The sequence below is a fragment of the Mercenaria mercenaria genome, chromosome 1 (genome assembly GCF_021730395.1).
Source record: "Mercenaria mercenaria strain notata chromosome 1, MADL_Memer_1, whole genome shotgun sequence".
In the NCBI taxonomy this organism is placed as follows: domain Eukaryota; kingdom Metazoa; phylum Mollusca; class Bivalvia; order Venerida; family Veneridae; genus Mercenaria; species Mercenaria mercenaria.
In genome coordinates, this window is record NC_069361.1 from 9,108,278 (window position 1) to 9,135,553 (window position 27,276).

Consider the following 27,276-nt stretch of genomic DNA (forward strand, 5'->3'; position numbering starts at 1 on the left):
ACAATTATTGCTAAAGAAAAACTTTGCTGCCACAAGACTGCAGTGTGTGCATTCGCTGAATTCCGTGAATAAAATTATCTAGTATTGAACTTGTTTTTGGAGGAGTTGTGAAACTAACTGGCAATAGCCAAAATAGTCATTTGTGAAAGACTCCTGATTTGGTTTTAACTTACTGTAAAAGAATTTGTATAGTGATGAGTAAAATTATTTGGTAGCTTTAAAAAAAAAAAAAAAAGACATTTAAAACTGTGCAAGATTGGATGTTATGGGCATTATTTTTTAGGGGTATAACAATACATCAAAATATAGATGCAGAGCTCCAGATAAGATGCGTATTTGCGTAAATACGTTTTGATATTTACAAAAAACGCATTTAAAATCAAACCTACGCGTACTGATACGCATTGAAAAAACGGGATACGTATTTTACTCGATTTAAGTGCGTAATCCAATTTTATTGTAAATCAAGCACATCCTTTTTGTAATCGAGTACAACAAACAAAAATGGTGTCTCATAAAAGCAAACGCAAACGATATCGTAAAATAATGCCATTTTCTTCTTCAAGTATATTAGTATGTGACAAGAGATGACTCAGACAAGGACAATGCCTATTGCTAAGCACGTGATCTATGATACATAATGGGTAACTGTTGAAAAAGCCGAAGCACCATACATCATTTACATGTTGGTGTTTCTGAAAAAAACATTGACAGTCAAAGTATCACTGGCTGTTGATATATCGCAGTGGTCAGTAACTGAAATTAAGATGTAGTGTAAGATGTAATGTATGCAGTAAACAAAGTGTTAAACCTATTTGAATGAAGGCTCAAAAAATATTCAGGAAAACACAGCATTGGTCGACAAAGGCACTTCAACGGAGCACATGAATATCAGAAAATTATACAAACAAACAGTTATTATTACCCTTTTAAATGATTTTGAATTCTAAAAAACCATTTAGAATTCTAAAATACCCTTTTGAAAAAACATCTAGGAGTAAAATACCATTTGGAAAAAAAACTAGGGGGTAAAATACCCTTTAACCTAAAATCTTATCTGGAGCTCTGTGGATGCATTGCGATCCCGAGTGGCCCGATAGTATGAATCGATAGAAAAGCAGGGGTTTTTTTAACAACGGGGGAAAGGGGCCCCAGCCTGTCATTGGGGGAAGAAAATAGCGTGCAACGAGCAATTTTGGGGGATTTTTAGCTCATCTGATTTTTTGAAAAAAAATGATGAGTTATTGTCATCACTTGAGCGGTTGTCGGCGTCGGCGTCGGCGTCTGCGTCGGCGTTGCCTGGTTAAGTTTTATGTTTAGGTCAGCTTTTCTCCTAAACTATCAAAGCTATTGCTTTGAAACTTGGAATACTTGTTCACCATCATAAACTGACCCTGTATAGCAAGAAACATAACTCCATCTTGCTTTTTGCAAGATTTATGGCCCCTTTTGTACTTAGAAAATATCAGATTTCTTGGTTAAGTTTTATGTTTAGGTCAACTTTTCTCCTAAACTATCAAAGCTAGTGCTTTGAAACTTGGAATACTTGTTCACCATCATAAGCAGACCCTGTACATCAAGAAACATAACTCCATCTCGCTTTTTGCAAGATTTATTGCCCCTTTTGGACTTAGAAAATCAGTTTTCTTGGTTAAGTTTTATGTTTAGGTCAGCTTTTATCCTAAACTATCAAAGCTATTGCTTTAAAACTTGCAACACTTGTTCACCATCATAAGTTGACCCTGTACAGCAAGAAACATAACTCCGTCCTGCTTTTTGCAAGATTTATGGCCCCTTTTGGACTTAGAAAATATCAGATTTCTTGGTTAAGTTTTATGTTTAGGTCAACTTTTTCTCTTAAACTATCAAAGCTATTGCTTTGAAACTTGCAACACTTGTTCACCATCGTAAGCTGACCCTGTACAGCAAGCAACATAACTCCATCCTGCTTTTTGCAATAATTATTGCCCCTTTTGGACTTAGAAAATCATTTTCTGGGTTGAGTATTATGTTTAAGTCAACTTTTCTCATAAACTATCAAAGCTATTGCTTTAAAACTTGCAACAGTTTTTCACCATCATAAGTGGACACTGTACATCAAGAAACATAACTCTATCCTGCTTTTTGCAAGAATGATGGCCCTTTTTGGACTTAGAAAATCATGGGTAGGACAATATTTCTATTACACAAAAAAAATCAGATGAGCGTCAGCACCCGCAAGGCGGTGCTCTTGTTTTCACGGGGGGTGGGGGGGGGGGGGATTTACAATTATGCATAATAAACACTTTAAACTATGTTTTTATTACATATTCCTGCAACTTTTAGCAACTATACACACTGTTACTTGGCAAATAAGCACATAGATGAAGACCAGTCCATTTTCGTTGTTGTTTGTTGACGGTCACGGATGCCACAAACTTACAAAGTGTGTCGTAATATGAGACATATACTTACGTCTTTTGCCGATGAAAAAAGAAGTTTTTTTAACAATCCCCGTTTACCTCTGAAAATGACTGATATTTTAGTTTTTTTTACGCTTGGTATCGGAACCGATGATGTTGTAAAACAGTATCGTAAAGCGTCAATATGAACTAAAGGAGTAATCTCCCTTGCTTTGTTTACGATTTAGGAGGGGGGAATTTCGGTCTGCGGTAGGGGAAATCCTTGACTGGGGGGGAAATCCTCGGCTGGGGGACGAGGCCGATATTCGGCTGCTGCTATAGAACAAAAAAAAAACCTGAAAAGTCTCGATCCAATAACAATCGCCGATAGTTCATTCAACAATCGATAGTTTTGATAGTTTTGAAATTTTAGTAAATACAGAAATAATTAATTTATAAACCAAGAAACAGAGCCAGCTTTCATTTGCACCTCGGAAAATGTTTACGTCTCCATTACAATAATTAACCTCATGGAATTAAACTAACATAAAGGACTGAGAAGTCTGGGAGATAATTAATAAATTTAGTTTCTTAGAAACTTTGATTAAATATATTTAAATAACCTGTTAATCTTAAATGTCGAGAAAGAGTACTATGGACATGCAGAAAGTAGGCTACTTGTATGATATAGCAAACTGCGATAGGGCACTTCATTTAGTGCTGGTACACCTTAGTTTGATCCGTCAATTTTCGTCTTTTTTGATGCTTTGGGTTATTAAACATGTTGACATTCGCAACAAAATGGCCGATTCGTTGTGAGTATACTGTGCATAGGTTTATTGTTTTACTTATTGTTTCAAAGCCAAGGAAGGCAAGAAATAGAAAAAATGTTAAAAATATTTAATGTAAGATTAATTTCTGTCCATTTCAGTTATACAAACATCTCAATGTGTATTAAAAGCAATTATAAACAGTGCCGTGTCTTACACTGTGTAATAATGCCAGTTGGTAGTTTTACTGTATAAAACATGGTGGCTGATAACTATTGCAATAGTATCGCAATAGTAACCTGCAATAGAATAGTATTGCAATAGTTTTTCAGCAATATCAATAGTATTGCAATATAGTCAAAATTGGCCTCAATAGTCCCCCCTATTATTTTTCAGTCTGATCAAATGGCCAAGCTAGTTAAAATCCCTGGAATTGTTATAGCAGCATCGGCCATCAGGTCAAAGGCCACTCATCTGTCAATACAGTGTCGTAGTTGCCGTAACGTTGTCAACAATATAGCTGTCAAACCTGGTCTGGAGGGGTACAGCCTGCCAAGAAAATGTAACACGTAAGATAATTTGTTCTACTAAATACATGTATAAAGCTTATATTAAAAAAACAATTTAAATAAGTACTTCCTTTTTCCTGATAAAAGCTAAATTTTACAATGACGAACATGCATCTGCAATTAAGAATACTGTAGAAAAGAGTTGTTGATGGATTGTTGAAGCTCTTTATTATGCCTACTTGTTTTTTGTAGAGATCAAGCAGGTCGTCCCAAATGTCCAGTAGACCCATTCTTCATTATTCCGGACAAATGTAAATGTGTGGATTTCCAAGTGTTGAAACTGCAAGAAACACCAGAGTCAGTCCCTAATGGTGAAATGCCACGACACATGCAGTTATACTGTGATAGGTAAGATCTAATTTTCCTGGCAAATACTGTAAATTGGGTTTTATTTTTGTTAGCTTAGCTGAGCACTGAGTGCTCAAGATGAGTTACTGATCATCCTGTGAATGTTGTTCCTGTGCCTCATCAACAGCTTAGCTGTTAACACTCTTGAGGTCACAGTTAAGGCCCATAAAGTACCAATATCTAAAAATGTATAGGTTTGAAGGTTTAGTGAATAATATATTTGGTCACCTTGCACAGCATTGTCATCAGAATGTGTAGGCTGCTGGAAGTGCCAGTACTTTAAGAAAATGACTTATCAAATCATTAACAAAACCATTAAATTGAAATAATGGAAAAATGGTCAAATTGGTAGTTTGTTCTAGAAGTTCTTATGTTTTTTTTTTTGTGGGGGGGGGGGGGGGGGGGGGGGTCATGCATGGCCTGTTGGAAGTAGTAGAAGTTACATTGGTGTATTTTAGGTAGATTGTGACAAAGTGTGCCTGGTAATAGGGTTCTGTGATGGGAATTTTGCTCTATCAAAAGAGACTGGAAAACCAACAAAGGTAAGTTTGAAAACTATTGCTTGGTTATGCAAGGGGAAATTTTTCTCCATAAAAAAGACGGGAAAACCAACAAAGTAAGTTTAAAAAACTTTTGTTTTTTTATGCAAATGGAGTTTAATTATTGCGGACATTAGCCAGGGTCATTTCTAAATGCTGCAATTGTCAAATTTTGTTTAAAGTTGTTTCTCAGAAATTAACTATGGGATGTAAATGGTCTACAGGGATCTGAAAGATATATTCAGTGGGAGTTCTTGACATGTGGATATTTGGCCATGTGGTTATCGGTTGAAAAATGACTGGAGCTTGAAACAAAGGGAGTTGAATATGTTTATATGATTAAGATACAGTAAATTTGGCATTATTATTGACAAAACAAATGTGTCCAATTCCTATGATATTACATGCCCATCCTCTGCAACTTGTGAATTTTTCTGTTGCATTTGCCCTTTTCTGTCATTACCACTTTTCTATTGGCAAACATTTTTGTATAGTCCAGCATACTGTTCTTAGGTCAACTCTTGGAAATAATGATAAATTATTTTTGGCCATAAAGCATTGTCTTATTTTCCAAGACAAAAAAGAAACACACACCTTCAATGTTTCTTCAACTTGTTTCTCCGGTTTAGTTTATTATTAATCCCAGCAATTTAAAACAGCTGGTAACAAACTGTGAAGTACTGCAAAATATGACATAAAGCAATACATTTTTGGGCATCAATTTCACTTTTGATCTCTATTTTAAATGTCATGAAATCAACAAACTTCTTTTAGCATTTTTCTTTAGGAGTGGGGGTGGGGTATTATTTGAATATGAAATGGAAATCGCATTGTTTAGTAACATAATTATTTCGATTTCACAAAAATTGTTAAGAGCTTTTGTTGGCTCACCTGAGCCAAAGGCTCATGGTGAGCTTTTGTGACCGCTCAATGTCTGTTGTGTGTCATCCGTCGTGTGCCCGTCAACATTTTATAATTGTTCAAAGAAATTAATTCCATGCAGAACTCTGGTTGCCATGGCAACCGAAAGGAAAAACTTTAAAAATCTTCTTGTCCCAAACCACAAGGCATAGAGCCTTGATATTTCGCATGTGGGGGGGGGTCTCAAGTTTAAACCGGTTTAAGCTCCCCAGTGGTGTTTTTGCCACTGACTGTTCCAAGGCGGTGCCCCACTGTGTTCCTTTGTTTGTTCGTTTTGTCCTCTTGTGTAGGCTTTGTGTGTGTGTTCCTTTGTTTGTTCGTTTTGTCCTCGTGTGTTGGCTTTGTGTGTGCATTTGTGGTGTGAACGTCTGCGTGCTGTAGGTTTCGTTTTGGGGAGGCTGCGATTTTGTTACGTGGCATTCCCTGTTTGATATTTGTCTTTGTTTTTAGCTCACCTGTAGCAAAGTGACAAGGTGAGCTTTTGTGATCGCGTGGCGTCCGTGCGTGCGTAAACTTTTGCTTGTGACCACTCTAGAGGTCACATTTTTCATGGGATCTTTATGAAAGTTGGTCAGAATGTTCATCTTGATGATAACTAGGTCAAGTTCGAAACTGGGTCACGTGCCATCAAAAACTAGGTCAGTAGGTCTAAAAATAGAAAATCCTTCTGACCTCTCTAGAGGCCATATATTTTACAAGATCTTCATGAAAATTGGTCGGAACGTTCACCTTGATGATATCTAGGTCAAGTTCGAAACTCTGTCACGTGCCTTCAAAAACTAGCTCAGTAGGTCAGATAATAGAAAAACCTTGTGACCTCTCTAGAGGCCATATTTTTCAAGAGGTCTTCATTAAAATTGATCAGAATGTTCATCTTGATGATATCTAGGTCAAGTTCGAAACTGGGTCACATGCGGTCAAAAACTAGGTCAGTAGGTCTAAAAATAGAAAAACCTTGTGATGTCTAGTGGCCATATTTCTCAATGGATCTTTATGAGAATTGGTGAGAGTGTTCAGCTTGATGATATCTAGGTCAAGTTCATAACTGGGTCGTGTGCGCTCAAAAACTAGGTCAGTAGGTTGAAAAATAGAAAAACCTTGTGACCTCTCTAGAGGCCATATTTTTCATAAGATCTTCATGAAAATTGGTGAGAATGTTCACTTGATGATATCTAGGTCAAGTTCAAAAGTGCGTCACGTGCCTTCAAAAGCTAGGTCAATAGGTCAAATAATAGAAAAACCTTGTGACCTCTCTAGAGGCCATATTTCTCAATGGATCTTCATGAAAATTGGTCAGAATGTTCACCTTGATGATAATCTAGGTCAAGTTTGAAACTGGGTCACGTGGGTCAAAAACTAGGTCAGTAGGTCTAAAAATAGAAAAACTTTGTGACCTCTCTAGAGGCCATATTTTTAATGGGATCTTTATGAAAATTAGTCGGAATGTTCACCTTGATAATATCTAGTCAAGTTCAAAACTGGGTCACTGCGGTCAAAACTAGGTCGGTAGATTAAAATAGAAAAACCTTGTGACCTCTCTAGAGGCCAATTTTTCAAGGGGTCTTCATTAAAATTGATCAGAATGTTCATCTTGATGATATCTAGGTCAAGTTCGAAACTGGGTCACATGCGGTCAAAAACTAGGTCAGTAGGTCTAAAAATAGAAAAACCTTGTGATGTCTAGAGGCCATACTTCTCAATGGATCTTTATGAAAATTGGTGAGAGTGTTCAGCTTGATGATATCTAGGTCAAGTTCATAACTGGGTTGTGTGCGTTCAAAAACTAGGTCAGTAGGTTGAAAAATAGAAAAACCTTGTGACCTCTCTAGAGGCCATATTTTTCATAAGATCTTCATGAAAATTGGTGAGAATGTTCACTTGATGATATCTAGGTCAAGTTCAAAAGTGTGTCACGTGCCTTCAGAAACTAGGTCATTAGGTCAAATAATAGAAAAACCTTGTGACCTCTCTAGAGGTCATATTTTTCAATGGATCTTCATGAAAATTGGTCAGAATGTTCACCTTGATGATATCTAGGTCAAGTTCGAAACTGGGTCACATGCGGTCAAAAACAAGGTCAGTAGGTCTAAAAATAGAAAAACCTTGTGATGTCTTTAGAGGCCATATTTCTCAATGGATCTTTATGAAAATTGGTGAGAGTGTTCAGCTTGATGATATCTAGGTCAAGTTCATAACTGGGTCGTGTGCGTTCAAAAACTAGGTCAGTAGGTCGAAAAATAGAAAAACCTTGTGACCTCTCTAGAGGCCATATTTTTCATAAGATCTTCATGAAAATTGGTGAGAATGTTCACTTGATGATATCTAGGTCAAGTTCAAAAGTGCGTCACGTGTCTTCAAAAGCTAGGTCATTAGGTCAAATAATAGAAAAACCTTGTGACCTCTCTAGAGGCCATATTTCTCAATGGATCTTCATGAAAATTGGTCAGAATGTTCACCTTGATGATATCTAGGTCAAGTTTGAAACTGGGTCACGTGGGGTCAAAAACTAGGTCAGTAGGTCTGAAAATAGAAAAACTTTGTGACCTCTCTAGAGGCCATATTTTTCATGGGATCTTTATGAAAATTAGTCAGAATGTTCACCTTGATGTATCTAAGTCAAGTTCAAAACTGGGTCACATGCGGTCAATAACTAGGTCGGTAGATATAAAAATAGAAAAACCTTGTGACCTCTCTAGAGGCCATATTTTTCAAGAGGTCTTCATTAAAATTGATCAGAATGTTCATCTTGATGATATCTAGGTCAAGTTCGAAACTGGGTCACATGCGGTCAAAAACAAGGTCAGTAGGTCTAAAAATAGAAAAACCTTGTGATGTCTTTAGAGGCCATATTTCTCAATGGATCTTTATGAAAATTGGTGAGAGTGTTCAGCTTGATGATATCTAGGTCAAGTTCATAACTGGGTTATGTGCGTTCAAAAACTAGGTCAGTAGGTTGAAAAATAGAAAAACCTTGTGACCTCTCTAGAGGCCATATTTTTCATAAGATCTTCATGAAAATTGGTGAGAATGTTCACTTGATGATATCTAGGTCAAGTTCAAAAGTGTGTCACGTGCCTTCAGAAACTAGGTCATTAGGTCAAATAATAGAAAAACCTTGTGACCTCTCTAGAGGTCATATTTTTCAATGGATCTTCATGAAAATTGGTCAGAATTTTTTATCTTGATGATATCTAGGTCACATGTGCTCAAAAACTAGGTCACTATGTCAAATAATAGAAATAACGACGTCATACTCAGTTCAACACTGGGTCATGTGGGGATAGGTGAGCGATTCAGGACCATCATGGTCCTCTTGTTTACATAGACTTATGTAGGAAAAAAACTTCGAAAATCTTCTTGTCTGAAACTGGAAGGCCTAGGCTTTTGATATTTGGTAGGTTGCCTTTCCTAGTGTTTCTCTACCAAAATTGTTCAGATTATGTCCCTGGGGTGAAAAGAGGCCCTGCCCTGGGGGTACCAAGTTTATCATAAACTTACATAGGAAAAAAAACTAAGATCTTCTTGTCTGAAAGTTATACAGGAAAGAATACTTCAAAAATTATCAGATCATATTTCCTAGACTGTTTTAAAATAATTATCTGATGATCCCAAGTGATTAGGGATCAGTTGACTGTGACCTTGACCCACTGACCTATTTTCTTGTTTTTATGCCCCCGAAGGGAGGCATATTAGTTTTCAACTGTCTGTCCGTTCGTTAGTTCATTCGTTCGTTCGTCACAACAATAACTTTTTGCATGAAGGCACTTTACTCGCGAACCACTGCACCCAGGACCAAACTTCACATGCTGATAGTACTTATTGAGTACACCACCCCTACTGACTTTGGGGTCACCAGGTCAAAGGTCAAGGTCACAGGGGCCAACGTTAACTTTTTGCATGAAGGCACTTTACTAGCAAACCACTGCACCCAGGACCTTCAAACTTCACATGCTGATAGTACTTACTGAGTACACCACCCCTACTGACTTTGGGTTCACCAGGTCAAAGGTCAAGGTCACAGGGGCCAACGTTAACTTTTTGCATGAAGGCACTTTACTCGCGAACCACTTCACCCAGGACCTTCAAACTTCACATGCTGATAGTACTTATTAAGTACACCACCCCTACTGACTTTTGGGTCACCAGGTCAAAGGTCAAGGTGCTGCAGGGGCATTTGTCACCATTAGTGACAGCTCTTGTTAAAAATACAGCCTTGAAATTTGGATGACATGTACAGTTTTGCACACCAAATTTTAAAACTGACTTTCAGTTACCATTAATGTGACCTACTGACCTACCTTCTTAATATTTTAGCATCAGTTTGCCATTTGAAACATGTGGCTCATATTACTCGGGTGAGCGATACAGGGTCATGATGACCCTCTTGTTTTGCATAGGAGCGGAGGATTGCACAATGATCACGTCCTCACCCTAAATATTTGAGTACAAATATATAAAAAAAAATGGGAACAGTGAAAAGAAAATATATGGGAGAAAATGTTTAAGAAAATTTTATTTCATCTATAGCAAGGTGCAAGGGACAAAGTTAATGTTGGTATCAGAGCTCCATACTTCAGAGTATTAGGGGTACAGGTCGACACCGAGGGTCAGGGTCGCACATCAGGAACCTCGATAACCCCTGCTGAGGAAGAGGAATTTCGCAGGTTGGCAAAGAGTCCAAATATTTATGAGACAGTGGCAAAAAGTGTTGCTCCATCTATCTATGGCAGTCTGGACATTAAAAAAGCCATTGCTTGCCTCCTGTTTGGTGGTTCGAGAAAAAGGTAAACTCATAAAATTATTTTTGTACCCCGAGAACAAAGTTGTAAGGGGGGGTATACTGGTTTCAGGTTGTCTGTCTGGCAGTCTGTCCGTAGACGCAATCTTGTGCACATCATCACTCCTTATCCCCTTGACAGAATTTAATGAAACTTCACACAAGTGATCAGTACCAACAGTAGTTGTGCATGGGGCATGTTAGGTTCTTTTAGAAAAAAAATTTGCAGAGTTATGGGACTTTGTTTTTTTGTTACTATACTATATACATAGACACCATCTTGTGCGCACCATCTCTCCTCATCCCCTTGACACAATTTAATGAAACTTCACACAAGTGATCAGTACCAACAGTAGTTGTGCATGGGGAATGTTAGGTTCTTTAAAAAAAAAATTTGCAGAGTTATGGGACTTTGTTCTTTTGTTACTATACTATGTACATAGACACAATCTTGTGCACACCATCTCTCCTCATCCCCTAGACACACTTTAATGAAACTTCACACAATTGATCAATAACAACAGTAGTTGTGCATGGGGAATGTTAGGTTCTTTCAGAAAAAAAATTTGCAGAGTTATGGGACTTTGTTTTTTTTTGTTACTATACTACATACATAGACACAATCTTGTGCGCACCATCTCTCCTCATCCCCTTGACACAATTTAATGAAACTTCACACAAGTGATCAGTAACAACAGTAGTTGTGCATGGGGCATGTTAGGTTCTTTCAGAAAAAATTTTTGCAGAGTTATGGGACTTTGTTTTTTTGTTACTATACTATATACATAGACACAATCTTGTGCGCACCATCTCTCCTCATCCCCTTGACACAATTTAATGAAACTTCACACAAGTAATCAGTAACAACAGTAGTTGTGCATGGAGCATGTTAGGTTCTTTCAGCGACAAAAATTGCAGAGTTATGGGACTTTGTTTCTTGTTAACATACTATGTACATACAGTCTTCATATGCAATCTTGTGCGTGCCTAATCTACCAAACCCTTGCACACAGTTTAATGAAACTTCACACAAGTGATCAGTACAAACCCTAGTTGTGCATGGGGCATGTTACATTCTTTTAGATAAATATTCTGCATAGTTATGGGACTTTGTTTTTTGTTACTATACTGTATACATAGTCTATATACATACAGTCCCCATAATTATGCAGTCTTGTGTGCGTCAAATTGCAATGTACTGTGTCAGTGCATGCGGTGGGGGTGGGGGGGGGGGGGGGGGGGGGGGGTACATTCATCACCTTTAGTGATAGCTCTAGTTTAATGTTGTTTTATTTTGCCCCCAAAAAATTTAGGATGGCAATTAGGTTAGCCCTTGACCATCTGTAAACATCGGTAGTTTGCATATCTCAAAAAGTATTTGATCTAGAAATATCAAAAATCATAGGAATGTTAATAAGCATGTGAAGTTTGACTTGGTATTTCACTCTGCAAGACCAGAAGACCAGAGAAAGTGCCTTTGACTTGGAACACGTTCAAAATGGTTGAAATTTTGCTTTCCATAAAGTAACATATGACAATATGATGTCATCAGTGTCCTCTGGACACAAACTAGTTGTGTTTAGTGAAACACATCCAACTATTATTTGAAAGTATGATGTTTGGAAAACTTTTAAAAATGTTATAATTAAACCCCTTCATCCATTAAAATAATGCATTGAAAAAGTTGAATTTAAGAGCTATTGTTGAGAGTTGTAGTTGTGTTGAACTACCTTTAATAACGTACATTTCTGGTAATGTATTACAGGATGCCTGATGGTCTAACACGTCGAGGAGATGTAAACTTGCTCATGCTGGGTGATCCTGGCACAGCTAAGTCACAGCTACTGAAGTTTGTTGAGAGATGTTCTCCAATAGCAGTATATACATCTGGTAAAGGAAGCAGTGCCGCAGGTCTCACAGCCTCTGTATCCAGAGATCCACAAACGGTAAAAGTCTTGCAGTAATTCACCCAGCTTGAGTAAGTAAGAGATGATTGAACAAATTAACTTTGGATGAAAGAAAAAAAAAACATGAAATAATGTTTGGCATTGTTGTTAATAGAGTGGTTTCCTGTCAAGTATAGAGAGCTTTCCAAGCAATATGCAAGACTTGTTTTGCTTAATGATTTCAGAGAAATTTTGTCATGGAAGGCGGAGCTATGGTGTTGGCAGATGGAGGCGTGGTCTGTATTGATGAGTTTGACAAGATGAGAGAGGATGATCGTGTTGCCATTCACGAGGCCATGGAACAGCAAACTATTTCCATTGCAAAGGTAAGAGAATGTATCTTACAAATTTTAACTGAGTAAAGATTTAGATATGGTTGTTTTAATGTGTATTTTGATCATTTTTTTACCAGATCATTATGATAACCTGTATAAAGGTGTATCTATAGAAATCATTCTGCTTACCAGTCTGTGACAAGAACAAATACATCAGAACACAGAGGTAGCATTATTTAGTAAAAGCTGCAAAAATGTTGTTTTAATAAAAGAGGGATAGAATTTTTTTTTTAAAATTTGCACTTGCTAATTTAAGTAAGAAATTTCAGCTTGCAAAAAATCAGTTTACATCACAGTTCCTTTCAGCCATTCTTGATATAAATTTTATGCACATGTAAATACCTGGTAGTTTTTTGCACTAATGTGTGGCACAATCACACAAATTTTGTGTATCAAATATTTTAGATAAAGTACCACAGTGGGATTAAAATCTGCAAACCAGTATACAGGATATATATACACGCACGCTGTAAAAACACCATCAGCAAATGCGAGTTTACAGCAGATTGGAACTGAAAGTAGAAGAAATGAAAACTTGTCAACATTTCCATATCAGTTCTTTTTCATGCGCAAAATTTTGAGAGCAATTTCAGAAGTCGCTCGCATTTTCAAAGTGTATTTTGCAAGTATGTGAACTTAAACTTCAAACCCTAATAGTTCTTTTACTTCTATGTTTACAGGCAGGTATTACAACAACATTAAACTCACGATGTTCAGTGCTGGCTGCGGCTAACAGTGTGTATGGAAGATGGGATGATACAAAAGGGGAAGAGAACATTGACTTTATGCCGACCATTCTCTCAAGATTTGATATGATCTTTATTGTTAAAGATGAACATGATGAGGCAAGAGATACTGTAAGTATACAAAGTCATCATTTAATCCTTGCAGCAAACTTAAGTTTGGCAGATGAACGCAGAAATTCACAGAAAAATACATTTTTAGCTCGACTATCCGAAGAATAGTCTAGCTATTCTACTCACCCTGGCGTCGGCGTCACACCTTGGTTAAGTTTTTGCATGCAAGTACATACAGCTATCATTTAAAAGGCATATAGCTCTGAAACTTATTTTTTCTTTTTCTAGCTCAATTACCTACCTCACTGGGTCAAGTTCCATAACTCTAACATGTATTTTGAGCAAATTATGCCCCCTTTTGGACTTTGAAAATTCTGGTTAAAGTTTTACATGCAAGTCACTATCTCCAAAACTAATGCAGATATTGAATTGAAACTTCACATGTGTCTTCGGGGTTATAAAACTAGTTGATAGCATCAAGTCCCATAACTCTGACCTTCAGTTTGGCCAAATTGTGCCCCCTTTTTGACTTAGAAAATTCTGGTTGAAGTTTTGCGTGCAAGTACATACAGCTATTACTAAAAGGCATATAGATTTGAAACTTAATTTTTCTTTTTCTAGATCAATTACCTACCTCACTGGGTCAAGTCCCATAACTCTGACATGTATTTTGGGCAAATTATGCCCCCTTTTGGATGTTAAAGTTTACATGCAAGTTACTATCTCCAAAACTAATGCAGATATTGAATTGAAACTTCACATGTGTCTTCGGGGTTATAAAACTAGTTGATAGAATCAAGTCCCATAACTCTGACATGTATTTTGGGCAAATTATGCCCCCTTTTGGACTTAGAAAATCAAGGTTAAAGTTTTGCGTGCAAGTACATACAGCTATTACCAAAAGGCATATAGCTTTGAAACTTATTTATTCTTTTTCTAGGTCAATTACCAACCTCACTGGGTCAAGTTCCATAACTCTAACATGTATTTTGAGCAAATTATGCCCCCTTTTGGACTTAGAAAATTCTGGTTAAAGTTTTACATGCAAGTTACTATCTCCAAAACTAATGCAGATATGGAATTGAAACTTAACGTTTCTTCGGGGTTATAAAACTAATTGATAGCATCAAGTCCCATAACTCTGATATGCATTTTGGTCAAATTATGTCCCCTTTCAACTTAAAACTCTTTTAATATTTAACATTTTGGTAATAATTTCCTACTTCTGTGACAATATTTCGAATAGTCGAGCTTGACTGTCTTATGGACAGCTCTTGTTAATGCAGAAATGATGCAGTGGCCGAGTGGTTTAGGTCGCTATCTTCAAATTACTTGCACTGAACTGATGTGGGATTAAGCCTCACTTTGGGCATAGAACGCTTCATGTGAGGAAGCCATCCAGCTGGCTTACAGAAGGTCATTAGTTCTACCCTGGTGCCTGCCGTTGATGCTTGTTCGTTTGTTTTGAGTTTAACGCCGTTTTTCAACAGTATTTCAGTCATGTAATGGCAGGCAGTTAACCTAACAAGTGTTCCTGGATTCTGTACCAGTACAAACCTGTTCTCTGCAAGTAACTGCCAACTTCCCCACAGAATCAGAGGTGAAGGACTAATGATTTCAGACACAATGTCGTTTATCAAATAGTCCTGGAGAACATACGCCCCGTAACAATACTTGGAGGGGTACCTGGTTCCTGCCTCCAACATAAAAAGCAGGAGAATTGCCATATGACCTATAATAGTATCAGTGTGAGATTAAAACCAACCAAAACAGCAGAAATGTTGCATGTATGAACACATAGAACTTGTTTCAGCTTCACTTTGATGATAGAACATTTGAAATTGTTAGAAAGTACCAGTTTAGCCAGCAGTAGAATGTACCTGTCAGGCCTGTGTTAATATTTTTGTACCCCCCACCCCGGACAACAGTTGAAAGGGGGGTATACTGGTTTCAGGTTGTCCATCTGTCCGTAATCTTGTGCGCACCATCTCTCCTCATCCCCTTGACACAATTTAATGAAACTTCACACAAGTGATCAGTAACAATGCATGGGGCATGTTAGGTTCTTTCAGGAAAAAAAATTGCAGAGTTATGGGACTTTGTTTTTTGTTACTATACTATATACATAGACACAATCTTGTGCGCACCATCTCTCCTCATCCCCTTGACACAATTTAATGAAACTTCACACAAGTGATCAGTAAAAACAGTAGCTGTGCATGGGGCATGTTAGGTTCTTTCAGAAAAAAAATTTGCAGAGTTACGGGACTTTGTTTTTTGTTACTATACTATAAACATAGACACAATCTTGTGCGCACCCTCTCTCCTCATCCCCTTGATAATGCACGGAGGGGCACCTGGGGTCTTCCTCCACCATCAAAGCTGGAGAGTCGCCATATGACCTATAATTGTGTCGGTGCAACGTTAAACCCAACAAAACAAACAAACAATTTAATGAAACTTCACACAAGTGATCAGTAACAACAGTAGTTGTGCATGGGACATGTTAGGTTTTTCAACAACAAAAATTGCAGAGTTATGGGACTTCGTTTCTTGTTAACATACTATGTACATACAGTCTGCATATGCAATCTTGTGCGCGCCTAATCGTCCGAACCCTTGCACACAATTTAATGAAACTTCACACAAGTGATCAGTACCAACCCTAGTTGTGTATGGTGCATGTTACGTTCTTTTAGATAAATATTCTGCATAGTTATGGCACTTTGTTTTTTGTCTATATACATACAGTCCTCATAATTATCAGCATGCCCATTCACACAATGCAGTAGGTGAATCACGCACAAAATATCAAATGCACGCATAAAAATCACTTGTTGGGGGTACATGCACGTAGAGATTCGGAACTCCTATGTTCAGCTGCCAAATCGCTGTTTATTTCATCACGCACTTGCCAGTTGTATGGTATGGTCTAAAACGCAGATCTGGTCCAGGGACGTGATAATTGGGTTTCCATCACCAAATTCTCGGCATCAGCCGCATAGAGGGGTTTGGTAAGTGTTTTAGTCAGACATCACACTGGTCGTGTGCAAAAAGGTATGGAAGCGAAATGCAAAAAAGCATTTTAGCTTTTATGAACTCAGCAAAAGGTTAATTAACAGGGTTTTATTTGTTTTCAATATTTAACTGCAATTTTGATACACATTTCATATCTGTAATAGTTTGGGCATTTATTATTGATCGGCGATTTTTACCAGTCTTCAGTTGACTGTATGTTATTTCGGACGAATCGTGTTCCGTTCACGAAATTGGGAATACATGAACCTTGCTGAAAACTTATTTATATTTAGTATGATATAGGGAGGGGTCCTTTGATTCAGAATTTCCTATCTTAACGTTGGAAAAACATTTTAAATTTTAAGTTATCTCATCTGTTATACCCCATCCACGAGAGTTCTGCTTGAAAAAATACATGCCTATACAAGTTTCAGTAGTTAAATTGAAAAATTTCAGATCTGCCATGTAGTGTACCCCCAAATTTTGAAGTGTACCCCTATCTTGCAAAAGCAGTGGGTACATGTACCCTTAACTTCAAAAATGAGTGGGCATGCTGATTATGCAATCCTGTGTGCGTCAAAGTGCAGTGTACTGTGTCAGTGCATGCGGGGGGTACATTCATCACCTTTAGTGATAGCTCTAGTTTACATCAGACCAATGTTAGAATGTATCTGTCATGCCAGTGTTAGAATATACCAGTCAGGCTAATGTTAGTATGTATCCGTTACAGAGACTAGCCAAGCATGTAATGAACGTGCATCTGAATGCATTACAAATGACGGAGGAAACCAGCTGAAGGTGAAATAGATCTGATGACACTGAGAAGTACATCAACTATTGTAGAAAGTAAGTTTTCAGTAATGAAGGATACATAGTGGGGGAGTCATTTGTCTGCTACAGTACTTTATCAAATATAACTCAGCTGATTTTAACATGTGTTTAAAGGTAGAGATTTAACTGGGTGCAAATGATTAAATACCGTTAACTTACCTTGTGCTATTTTCAAGAAAGAATATTTTTTCTTACATGAAAAGAAGGCTGTGAAGAAACTTACTGTGTAAGATGAAATAACAGCTTAAGTGTTGCAATTTATATTACAGGAAGTGCGGGCCACGTTTATCTCCGGAAGCAGCAGAGAAATTGAAGAATCGCTATGTTCTCATGCGGAACAGTGCCGGGGAATATGAACGAGAAACTGGGAAGAAAGTCAGCATACCCATCACAGTCAGGTATATTGATTGTTTTATGCATAATTCCACTTAACAGTTACTGTATGTGACCTCATGTTTTTATTTCAATGTAAATGAGATGTGGAACCAAAATTTGTAGTCCTGTTTGGCGCCATATAACCTATACTGTGTTGGAGTGCCGTAAAACCCAAATAAATAAATATGTGACACAGTAAAAGCTGCTGTATGAGACCTGTGTAGGTGGTTTTCTAAGTAATGCCACTGTAAGAGCTGCTGTAGATGATATGTAAGTGGTTTTATTAGCTCACCTGTCACATAGTGACAAGGTGAGCTTTTGTGATCACCCTTCGTCCGTCGTCAGTCCGTCAACAATTTCTTGTCTGCACGATAGTGGTTTCATTTATGATTTTATTTTAACCAGACTTGCACACAGCTTGTGTCACCATAAGATCTCAGTTCCTTTCTTGAACTGGCCAGTTCCCATTATGGGTTCCAGAGTTATGGCCCCTGAAAGGGCCAGAATATGCTATTTTGACCTTGTCTGCACAATAGCAGCATAATTTATAATTTGATTTTTACCAAACTGGCACACAACTTGTATCACCATAAGATCTTCGTTCCTTTCTTGAACTGGCCAGGTTCCGATATGGGTTCCAGAGTTATGGCCCCTGAAAGGGCCAGAATAAGCTATTTTGACCTTGTCTGCACAATAGCAGCTTCATTTATGATTTGAATTTAATCAAACTTGCACAAAACTTGTGTTGCCATAAGATCTCAGTTCCTTTATTGAACCGGCCAGATCCCTTAATGGGTTCCAGAGTTATGGCCCCTGAAAGGGCCAAAATTAGCTTTTTTGACTGTCTGTACAATAGCAGCTTCATTTATGATTTGATTTTAACCAAACTTGCACACAACTTGTATCACCACAAGATCTTGGTTCTTTTCTTGAACTGGCCAGATTTCGTCATTGGTTCTAGAGTTATGGCCCCTTAAAGGTCATAAATTGGCTATTTTGGCTTTCACAGCCATATAGAGACTTCATTTATGGTTTTATTTGATACAAACTTCCAAAATACCTTCAACAACAATAAATCTTGGATTCCATGGCAAATCAGATCCAATCATAGGTTCCAGAGTTATTTTATATCTGATTACCTCCCCTGATTGTAATCAAAATGGATTTATATCAGTTATTACTTATAGGACTTATTTGAAATTTCATTATTGTCATTAGTTGCACTGAGCCAATCAGGGTAGATAACTATGGACTGATTTTATGTCAAATTACCGCCCTTTATTTCAAATTAAAATGGGTATATCTCCGTAACTAATGAAGATACTGATCTGAAATTTCATTTATGTCAACAGATTTATTTGGCAGATCCTTCTTTTGTTCACTTACAATAATTTTCTTTTTAATTACTTTTACGTTACTATAAATAGCTTATTTTTAGTAACTTTTTAGCTCACCTGTCACGAAGTGACAAGGTGAGCTTTTGTGATCGCGTGGCGTCCGTCGTCCGTCCGTCCGTAAACTTTTCCTTGTGACCACTCTAGAGGTCACATTTTTCATGGGATCTTTATGAAAGTTGGTCAGAATGTTCATCTTGATGATATCTAGGTCAAGTTCGAAACTGGGTCAGGTGCGGTCAAAAACAAGGTCAGTAGATCTAAAAATAGAAAAACCTTGTGACCTCTCTAGAGGCCATATTTTTCATGAGATCTTCATGAAAATTGGTTCGAATGTTCACCTTGATGATATCTAGGTCAAGTTCGAAACTGGGTCACGTGGGGTCAGAAACTAGGTCAGTAGGTCTAAAAATAGAAAAACCTTGTGACCTCTCTAGAGGTCATATTTTTCATGAGATCTTCATGAATATTGGTCAGAATGTTCACCTTGATGATACCTAGGTCAAGTTCGAAACTGGCTCACATGGGGTCAAAAACTAGGTCAGTAGGTCTAAAAATAGATAAACCTTGTGACCTCTCTGGAGGCCATATTTCTCAATGGATCTTCATGAAAAGTGGTCAGAATGTTCACCTTGATGATATCTAGGTCAAATTTGAAACTGGGTCACGTACGGTCAAAAACTAGGTCAGTAGGTCTGAAAATAGAAAAACTTTGTGACCTTTCTAGAGGCCATATTTTTCATGGGATCTTTATGAAAATTGGTCAGAATGTTCGTCTTGATGATATCTAGGTCAAGTTCGAAACTGGGTCACGTGCGGTCAATAACTAGGTCAGTAGATCTAAAAATAGAAAAACCTTGTGACCTCTTTAGAGGCCATATTTTTCAAGAGATGTTCATGAAAATTGGTCAGAATGTTGACCTTGATGATATCTAGGTCAATTTCGAAACTGGGTTATGTGCGGTCAAAAACTAGGTCAGTAGGTCTTAAAATAGAAAAACCTTGTGATGTCTCTAGAGGCCATATTTCTCAATGGATTTTCATGAAAATTGGTGAGAATGTTCAGCTTGATGATATCTAGGTCAAGTTTGTAACTGGGTCATGTGCGGTCAAAAACTAGGTCAGTAGGTCGAAAAATAGAAAAACCTTGTGACCTCTCTAGAGGCCATATTTTTCACGAGATCTTCATGAAAATTGGTGAGAATGTTCACCTTGATGATATCTAGGTCAAGTTTAAAAGTGGGTCACGTGCCTTCAAAAACTAGGTCATTAGGTCAAATAATAGAAAAACCTTGTGACCTCGTTAGAGGTCATATTTTTCAATGGATCTTCATGAAAATTGGTCAGAATTTTTTATCTTGATGATATCTAGGTCACATGTGCTCAAAAACTAGGTCACTATGTCAAATAATAGAAATAATGACATCATACTCAGTTCAACACTGGGTCATGTGGGGATAGGTGAGCGATTCAGGACCATCATGGTCCTCTTGTTTATTTATTATTGGCCGTAGGGAAAAACCGAGACCACTTTTCTGTGGTACAACATGGATGGTACCTCCAATTTTTAGGTGTATTTTGACATATCTGTACCTTGTAAGAATTCTTTTTCTTTTTGGTTAAATTTCTTTCCTTTGTTGTTCCTGTCCTTCGGACTTAGATATTTTAGCTCACCTGTCACAAAGTGACAAGGTGAGCTTTTGTGATCGCACAGTGTCCGTCGTCCGTCCGTGCGTCCGTAAACTTTTGCTTGTGACCACTCTAGAGGTCACATTTTTTATGGGATCTTTATGAAAGTTGGTCAGAATGTTCATCTTGACGATATCTAGGTCAGGTTCGAAACTGGGTCACGTGCAATCAAAAACTAGGTCAGTAGGTCTAAAAATAGAAAAACCTTGTGACCTCTCTAGAGGCCAAATATTTCACAAGATCTTCATGAAAATTGGTCAGAATGTTCACCTTGATGATATCTAGGTCAAGTTCGAAACTGGGTCACGTGGGGTCAAAAACTAGGTCAGTAGGTCTAAAAATAGAAAAACCTTGTGACCTCTCTAGAGGCCATATTTTTCATGAGATCTTCATGAATATTGGTCAGAATGTTTATCTTGATGATATCTAGGTCAAGTTCGAAACTGGGTCACGTAGGGTCAAAAACTAGGGCATTAGGTCTAAAAATAGAAAAACCTTGTGACCTCTCTAGAGGCCATATTTCTCAATGCATCTTCATGAAAATTGGTCAGAATGTTCATCTTGATGATATCTAGATCAAGTTCGAAACTGGGTCACGTGGGGTTAAAAACTAGGTCAGTAGATCTAAAAATAGAAAAACCTTGTGACGTCTCTAGAGGCCATATTTTTCATGAGATCTTCATGAATATTGGTCAGAATGTTCACCTTGATGATATCTAGGTCAAGTTCGAAACTGGGTCATGTGGGGTCAAAAACTAGGTCAGTAGATCTAAAAATAGAAAAACCTTGTGACCTCTCTAGTGGCCATATTTCTCAATGGATCTTCATGAAAATTGGTCAGAATGTTCACCTTGATGATATCTAGATCAAGTTCGAAACTGGATCATGTGCGGTCAAAAACTAGGTCAGTAGGTCTAAAAATAGGAAAACCTTGTGACCTCTCTAGAGGCGATATTTTTCAATGGATCTTCATGAAAATTGGTCAGAATGTTTACCTTGAAGATATCTAGGTCAGGTTCGAAACTGGGTCACGTGGGGTTAAAAACTAGGTCAGTAGATCTAAAAATAGAAAAACCTTGTGACCTCTCTAGAGGCCATATTTTTCATGAGATCTTCATGAATATTGGTCAGAATGTTCATCTTGATGATATCTAAGTCAGATTCGAAACTGGGTCACGTGGGGTCAAAAACTAGGTCATTAAGTCAAATAATAGAAAAACCTTGTGACCTCTCTAGAGGCCATATTTTTCAATGGATCTTCATGAAAATTGGTCAGAATTTTTTATCTTGATGATATCTAGGTCACATGTGCTCAAAAACTAGGTCACTATGTCAAATAATAGAAATAACGATGTCATACTCAGTTGAACACTGGGTCATGTGGAGATAGGTGAGCGATTCAGGACCATCATGGTCCTCTTGTTTCTGAGGACCTTCTTGTCCTCCTCAAGTGCAATGATAACAGGTGAGCGATATAGGGCCATCGTGGCCCTCTTGTAAGTAACTTCTGCTCTATGTGGCATATATCAGTGTTCACTAATATATGCATATGGTGCATATCTGTGGCTTTAGTAATTCTACTGTTACAGCTGTTTTATGTGACGCTTCATTGGTTCTATATGTAATAGACTTTATATTAAGGCAACCAGAGCTAAAAGTAGAACCACATGATTGATCTTACTTGATACAGATCTGTGTTGGGCCAACAGAGTTAAAAATAGAAAAAGCTTTTAAACAAACCATTCTATTGAACCACATGTACCATACCTGTACAGACCTTTAAGGGGCCAACAGTTAAATTTAGAATAATCTTCAAACAACCTGAAATGAAAAGATTCTTGTGGAAACTTCCTATAGGATCCTTGAAATTTATGTAGACCTCTCTTCTTAGCTCACCTGAGCGCAAAGTGCTCAAGGTGAGCTATTGAGATCACCCTGTCTGGCACCGTCCGACATGCCAGGTCTGTTGTCAACTATAGAGGTCACAGTTTTGGCCAAATCTTATGAAACTTGGTCAGAACATTACCCTCAATAAAATCTCTTAACAAATTCATATGAATGTGACCTTATATAGAATCTTTGACAGGTTTATTACTGGGTCATCTGGGGTCAAAAACTAGGTCATTTACTAGGAAAACCTTGTTAACACTCTAGAGGCTACATTGTCTATCCAAGCTTCATAAAACTTTGTCAGAATGTTTGTCTCTTTGAAATAGAGAGAAAGTTTAAAAATCGTCACTAGGTCAGATCATAGAAAAACCTTGTTCACACAAGAGGTAACAGTTTTGACTTGATCTTCATAAAAAAAATTCAGAATGTCTCTTTTAATTTAGATTAAGTTTAAAAGTGGTTCACCTTGGGTCAAAAATTCAGTGACTAGGTTAAATCATAGAAAAACCTTGTAAGCCCTGTTGAGGCCACAAAACAATGCATAGAGTTGGGAGGTCCAAATGCCAAATCCTCAGACCCTAAGAACTCTTTACTTAGATATATTTTAAGATTACCATGAAATGTAGATGTTCAGTGATACTTTGTTTTGGACGGTTGAGATGCGAATGGACACCCAGACTCGTTCAGTGATTGCTCCAGTTTATTTTAAAATCAGATACTACAGTTCAGCTGGTAGTATTTTTTTCACAATAAACTGACTCCAGTAATAGGAGCAATATGGGGGCATGCACTTTGTCAATCTCGTTTTAAATTTAAAAAAAAAGAAAAAATTTTTTCTAGTCCTACACAACAAAGTGTTAGCACTATCGACACCAGATTTCTAAAATGTCATTCCTAAACTGAGTATCACAACTGTTTTCCCGTCCACAACTGCTATCAGTTTCTGTTTCCTTCATTTTTCCCATATTTATGATGCTTTTTTCCTGATTTCGCTGGAACAATTATCCCCAAAATCTTTTAAAAATCTAGCTGCTAATTCGTTTTAAAGAGAAGTTTGTCAAATTATTTTGTTAGCATTTTGATTACTTAATACCTATTCATCCATGAACAAATGATTAATAAGTTGTGCAATTCAGGCAAAGATAAAATCAAACATGTGAAGCTAAAGCTCAGAGAAAAAGAATCACCTCGTATTTTCAGGCAACTAGAAGCCATCATACGTATTAGTGAATCTCTTGCCAAGATGAAGTTACAGCCATTTGCCACAGAACTAGATGTGGATGAAGCTCTAAGATTGTTCCAGGTGTCTACCCTTGATGCTGCTATGTCTGGTAACCTTGCAGGTATGTCCCATATAAAAATGTTTTACTACTGATCAAAGAAATTGGAAATCGTGTGAGACATCATTATGCCCCACTTTTGGGGGGGGGGGGGGGGGCATATAGATTTGCCCTTGTCCGTCCTTCCGAGAATGTTGTGTCGCGCCTAGGTCCAAAAGTATTTGACGTAGAGTCACAAAACTTTACAGAAATGTTGGTCAGCATGTGTAGTTGTGCACCTGGGGTTTCGCTTCCGGATTCATTCAGTCATGTAGAAGTTATGGCCCCTGACTGTAAAAATTGATCATTTTAGATTTGTCGCACCTAGCTCCAAAAGTATTTGACATAGAGTCACAAAACTTTACAGGAATGTTGGTCAGCATGTGTAGTTGTGCACCTGGGGTTTCGCATCCGGATACATCCAGTCATGTAGGAGTTATGGCCCCTGACTTAGTAAAAAATTGGTCATTTTAATGTTGTGTCGCGCATAACTCCAAAAGTATTTGACCTAGAGTCACCAAAGTATACAGGAATGTTCGTCAGCATGTGCAGTTGTGCACCTGGGGTTTCGCGTCTGGATTCATTCAGTATTGTAGGAGTTATGGCCCCTGACCTAGGAAAAAATTGTCATTTTAATGTCATATAGTGGGGGCATCTGTGTCCCATGGACACATTTCTAGTTCTGTATTTATATATAGTACATTCATGTATTACATGCTTGTGTTAGATGGATGATGAGTTATTACAGAAACCAAACATATTACTCTTACTGCCCAGTCAAATACAGTCATATTTCATTTGATGTGTACTTCAGATGGCAGCGCCACAAATGTCAGAATGAATATTCAGGTGATAAGTACTTCACAGACAGTAGGTTACTTATTCACATGTTGTTAATTTGAAATATGCTTGAAGATGATCATGTAATGAATTGCCAATAAAGATATGAGCCGCGCCATGAGAAAATCAACAGTGGGTTTGCGACCAGCATGGATCCAGACCAGCCTGCGCATCCGCGCAGTCTGGTCAGGATCCATGCTGTTTGCTAACGGTTTCTCTGTTTGCAGTAGGCTTTAAAAGTGAACAGCATGGATCCTGACCAGACTGCGCGGATGCTCAGGCTGGTCTGGATCCATGCTGGTCGCAAACCCATTGTTGGTTTTCTCATGGCACGGCTCAATTATGTTGTCACAACATCAATGTAATAAATCCTACCTGGTCTGTGGCTTCAGAATTATACAACATACCTTGGATTTATAATGGTCATTAGTTTTTGTTGAATTATTAACATTTCATTATGCAAGCAGTGCATATAGTTTTGACTTGGAAGCTTTTCAGGGTTTTAATTTTCTTTGGTATTTTAGACTTTGCCTTTCAATCCTGATTAACTGCTTTAAATATTTGAAATTTTCTTATAATTATTGTATTTCAGGTGTTGAGGGTTTCACTACAGAAGAAGATCAGGACTTGCTAGGACGTATCGAGAAACAGTTGAAAAGGAGATTTGTTATCGGTTCTCAGGTCTCCGAACATGCAATATTGCAAGATTTTCTTAAACAGGTAAGTTACTTAGGTAACAACTAGTCATTGAATTATTTTGGTTATTGACTGAACAAAATATGTTCTTTGACAAACCCTGTTGAAAAAAAAAAATTAAACTTGAATCTAACTTGGTTAGGTTTCATTGCCAATTAAAGGAAAAGGTCAAGCTGTGTAAATTCTGTGATAAACTACAGTTGATGGTGGACTGGGAAATTAGCATTAAGATGTCAAATTTCTGCATGACGTCTGGTTTATTACTGCACAGGTAAATGAAGTCCAGCATAGTTTTTATCAGAATATTTCAACGTGCATCTTGGAGTGAAGTTCTTCTTGATATCTGTATTTCTGTCTGTTTGTCAAACATTCAACATTCAGTAACTTCTGCTATCTTTGAAGTCCATTCAGTCAAATTCTTCATCTAAGCTCAGTCAAATTCTTCATCTAAGCTTGTGGAATGTAAACAGTTGTTGCTACATTAGGGCGTGATTATGGTGTGCATACATTAATAAAAAGTAAGAACACATGTTCCACATTGCATAGTGCTTTCAAAATTTGTGTCATGTCTACATCTGTGATAAGGAAACACGGGGAAAAATCTTGTACCAAGTATTATTTTGAAGATGAATTCCTGTTACCTCTAAGTAAAATGATCGCACCCTTGGAATGTTAGATATCAAGTTTAAACTGTAATTAATTTTTATTTCATATTTATAAAATGTTTGTCTTTTTCAGAAATATCCTGAACGGGCGATACAAAAAGTGATACATTTTATGTTGAGGAGAGGGGAATTGCAACACAGAATGCAGAGAAAAATGCTCTACAGAATGAAATAAACACAACACCTGCTTAGTTAAACAACCCTGACATTCAGTTTCCAAGTTGCCTTGCAGTTTAAGTACACTTCATAGAATGTAGTGAAGTTGCGCTACTTGGAAGAGTGGACTTTTCACACGGAAATGCAAGAAATAGAAGACATAACATACTGTTATAAACATCTAAAACATTCTCATTTAAACTTGTAGATTAATGATTAAAAAACCACTGACAATTCAGTTTGTGCAGGAATGTAATCAGTTAACAACTGCACCTTCTTTTGAAGTTGTAATGTTTTGTATATTCTCGTTTCTTAGTTTTATATACTCACGTTATTGTAATGAATACCAGAAGTAAAAATATTTACCAAAAGTAAAAAAAAAAAATGGTTGCCAGAATTACAAAACCATCTGTTTATAAGTGGATTGCTTTTATTACAATATCTTGAGAGGTAAATATTCTTATGGTCTGTAAAAGATTATTAGAAATTTGCATTGGTATAGTTTGTCCTGCCTAATCTTGACTTTTGACAAACTGTAAAACATGCTTATATTTAATCTTGTCTCTGATGTAAAACTGCCGCGATTTTTTTACCATTAACTAGTATGCTCATCTTTTTCATTTTTGTCACTTTTTTTTTTTTTTTCATGAAAATGTAACTGACTATATATTTTACATGAAATTTGTAACTAATTTTATTTAAGTGCTATGAAACGCCCTTAGATAGTAATATATTGTATATAGATATTTAGGCCTAGATATTACTCCAGAGGGTTATTCAGGTTTTCTGATACCACACTTGTGTTCAGTGTACAAAAATTGTGTTCAAATTACTGTATAAAATGTTCAAAATTTTGTTCAAATTATGCCTGTGTTCAAAACTTTTACATATGATAATCTCAAATTTACACTCCTTTTTTGAATGAAATTTATTTTTTTGAAATGTATTTACTCTCCTGCATTAAAATCTTGCATTAATTTTGTATATTTGATAATAGAGAGCAAATAAAAGTAAAATTGA

At 37.2% G+C, this 27,276-nt stretch overlaps 1 protein-coding gene across 1 annotated transcript in view; it reads left to right on the top strand.

The window, feature by feature from the left end:
- LOC123545030 (DNA replication licensing factor mcm5-like) overlaps positions 1–27,276 on the top strand; it is a 56,639-nt gene extending 29,363 nt beyond the window's left edge. Inside the window, 12 exon segments of the mRNA XM_053539326.1 lie at positions 3,548–3,720; positions 3,913–4,105; positions 4,644–4,688; positions 10,056–10,312; positions 12,071–12,251; positions 12,437–12,577; positions 13,267–13,443; positions 17,132–17,247; positions 17,502–17,630; positions 23,781–23,923; positions 25,332–25,459; positions 26,174–27,276. Of these exon segments, the coding sequence (XP_053395301.1) occupies positions 3,548–3,720; positions 3,913–4,105; positions 4,644–4,688; positions 10,056–10,312; positions 12,071–12,251; positions 12,437–12,577; positions 13,267–13,443; positions 17,132–17,247; positions 17,502–17,630; positions 23,781–23,923; positions 25,332–25,459; positions 26,174–26,275 (1,785 nt within the window). The 3' untranslated portion in view covers positions 26,276–27,276.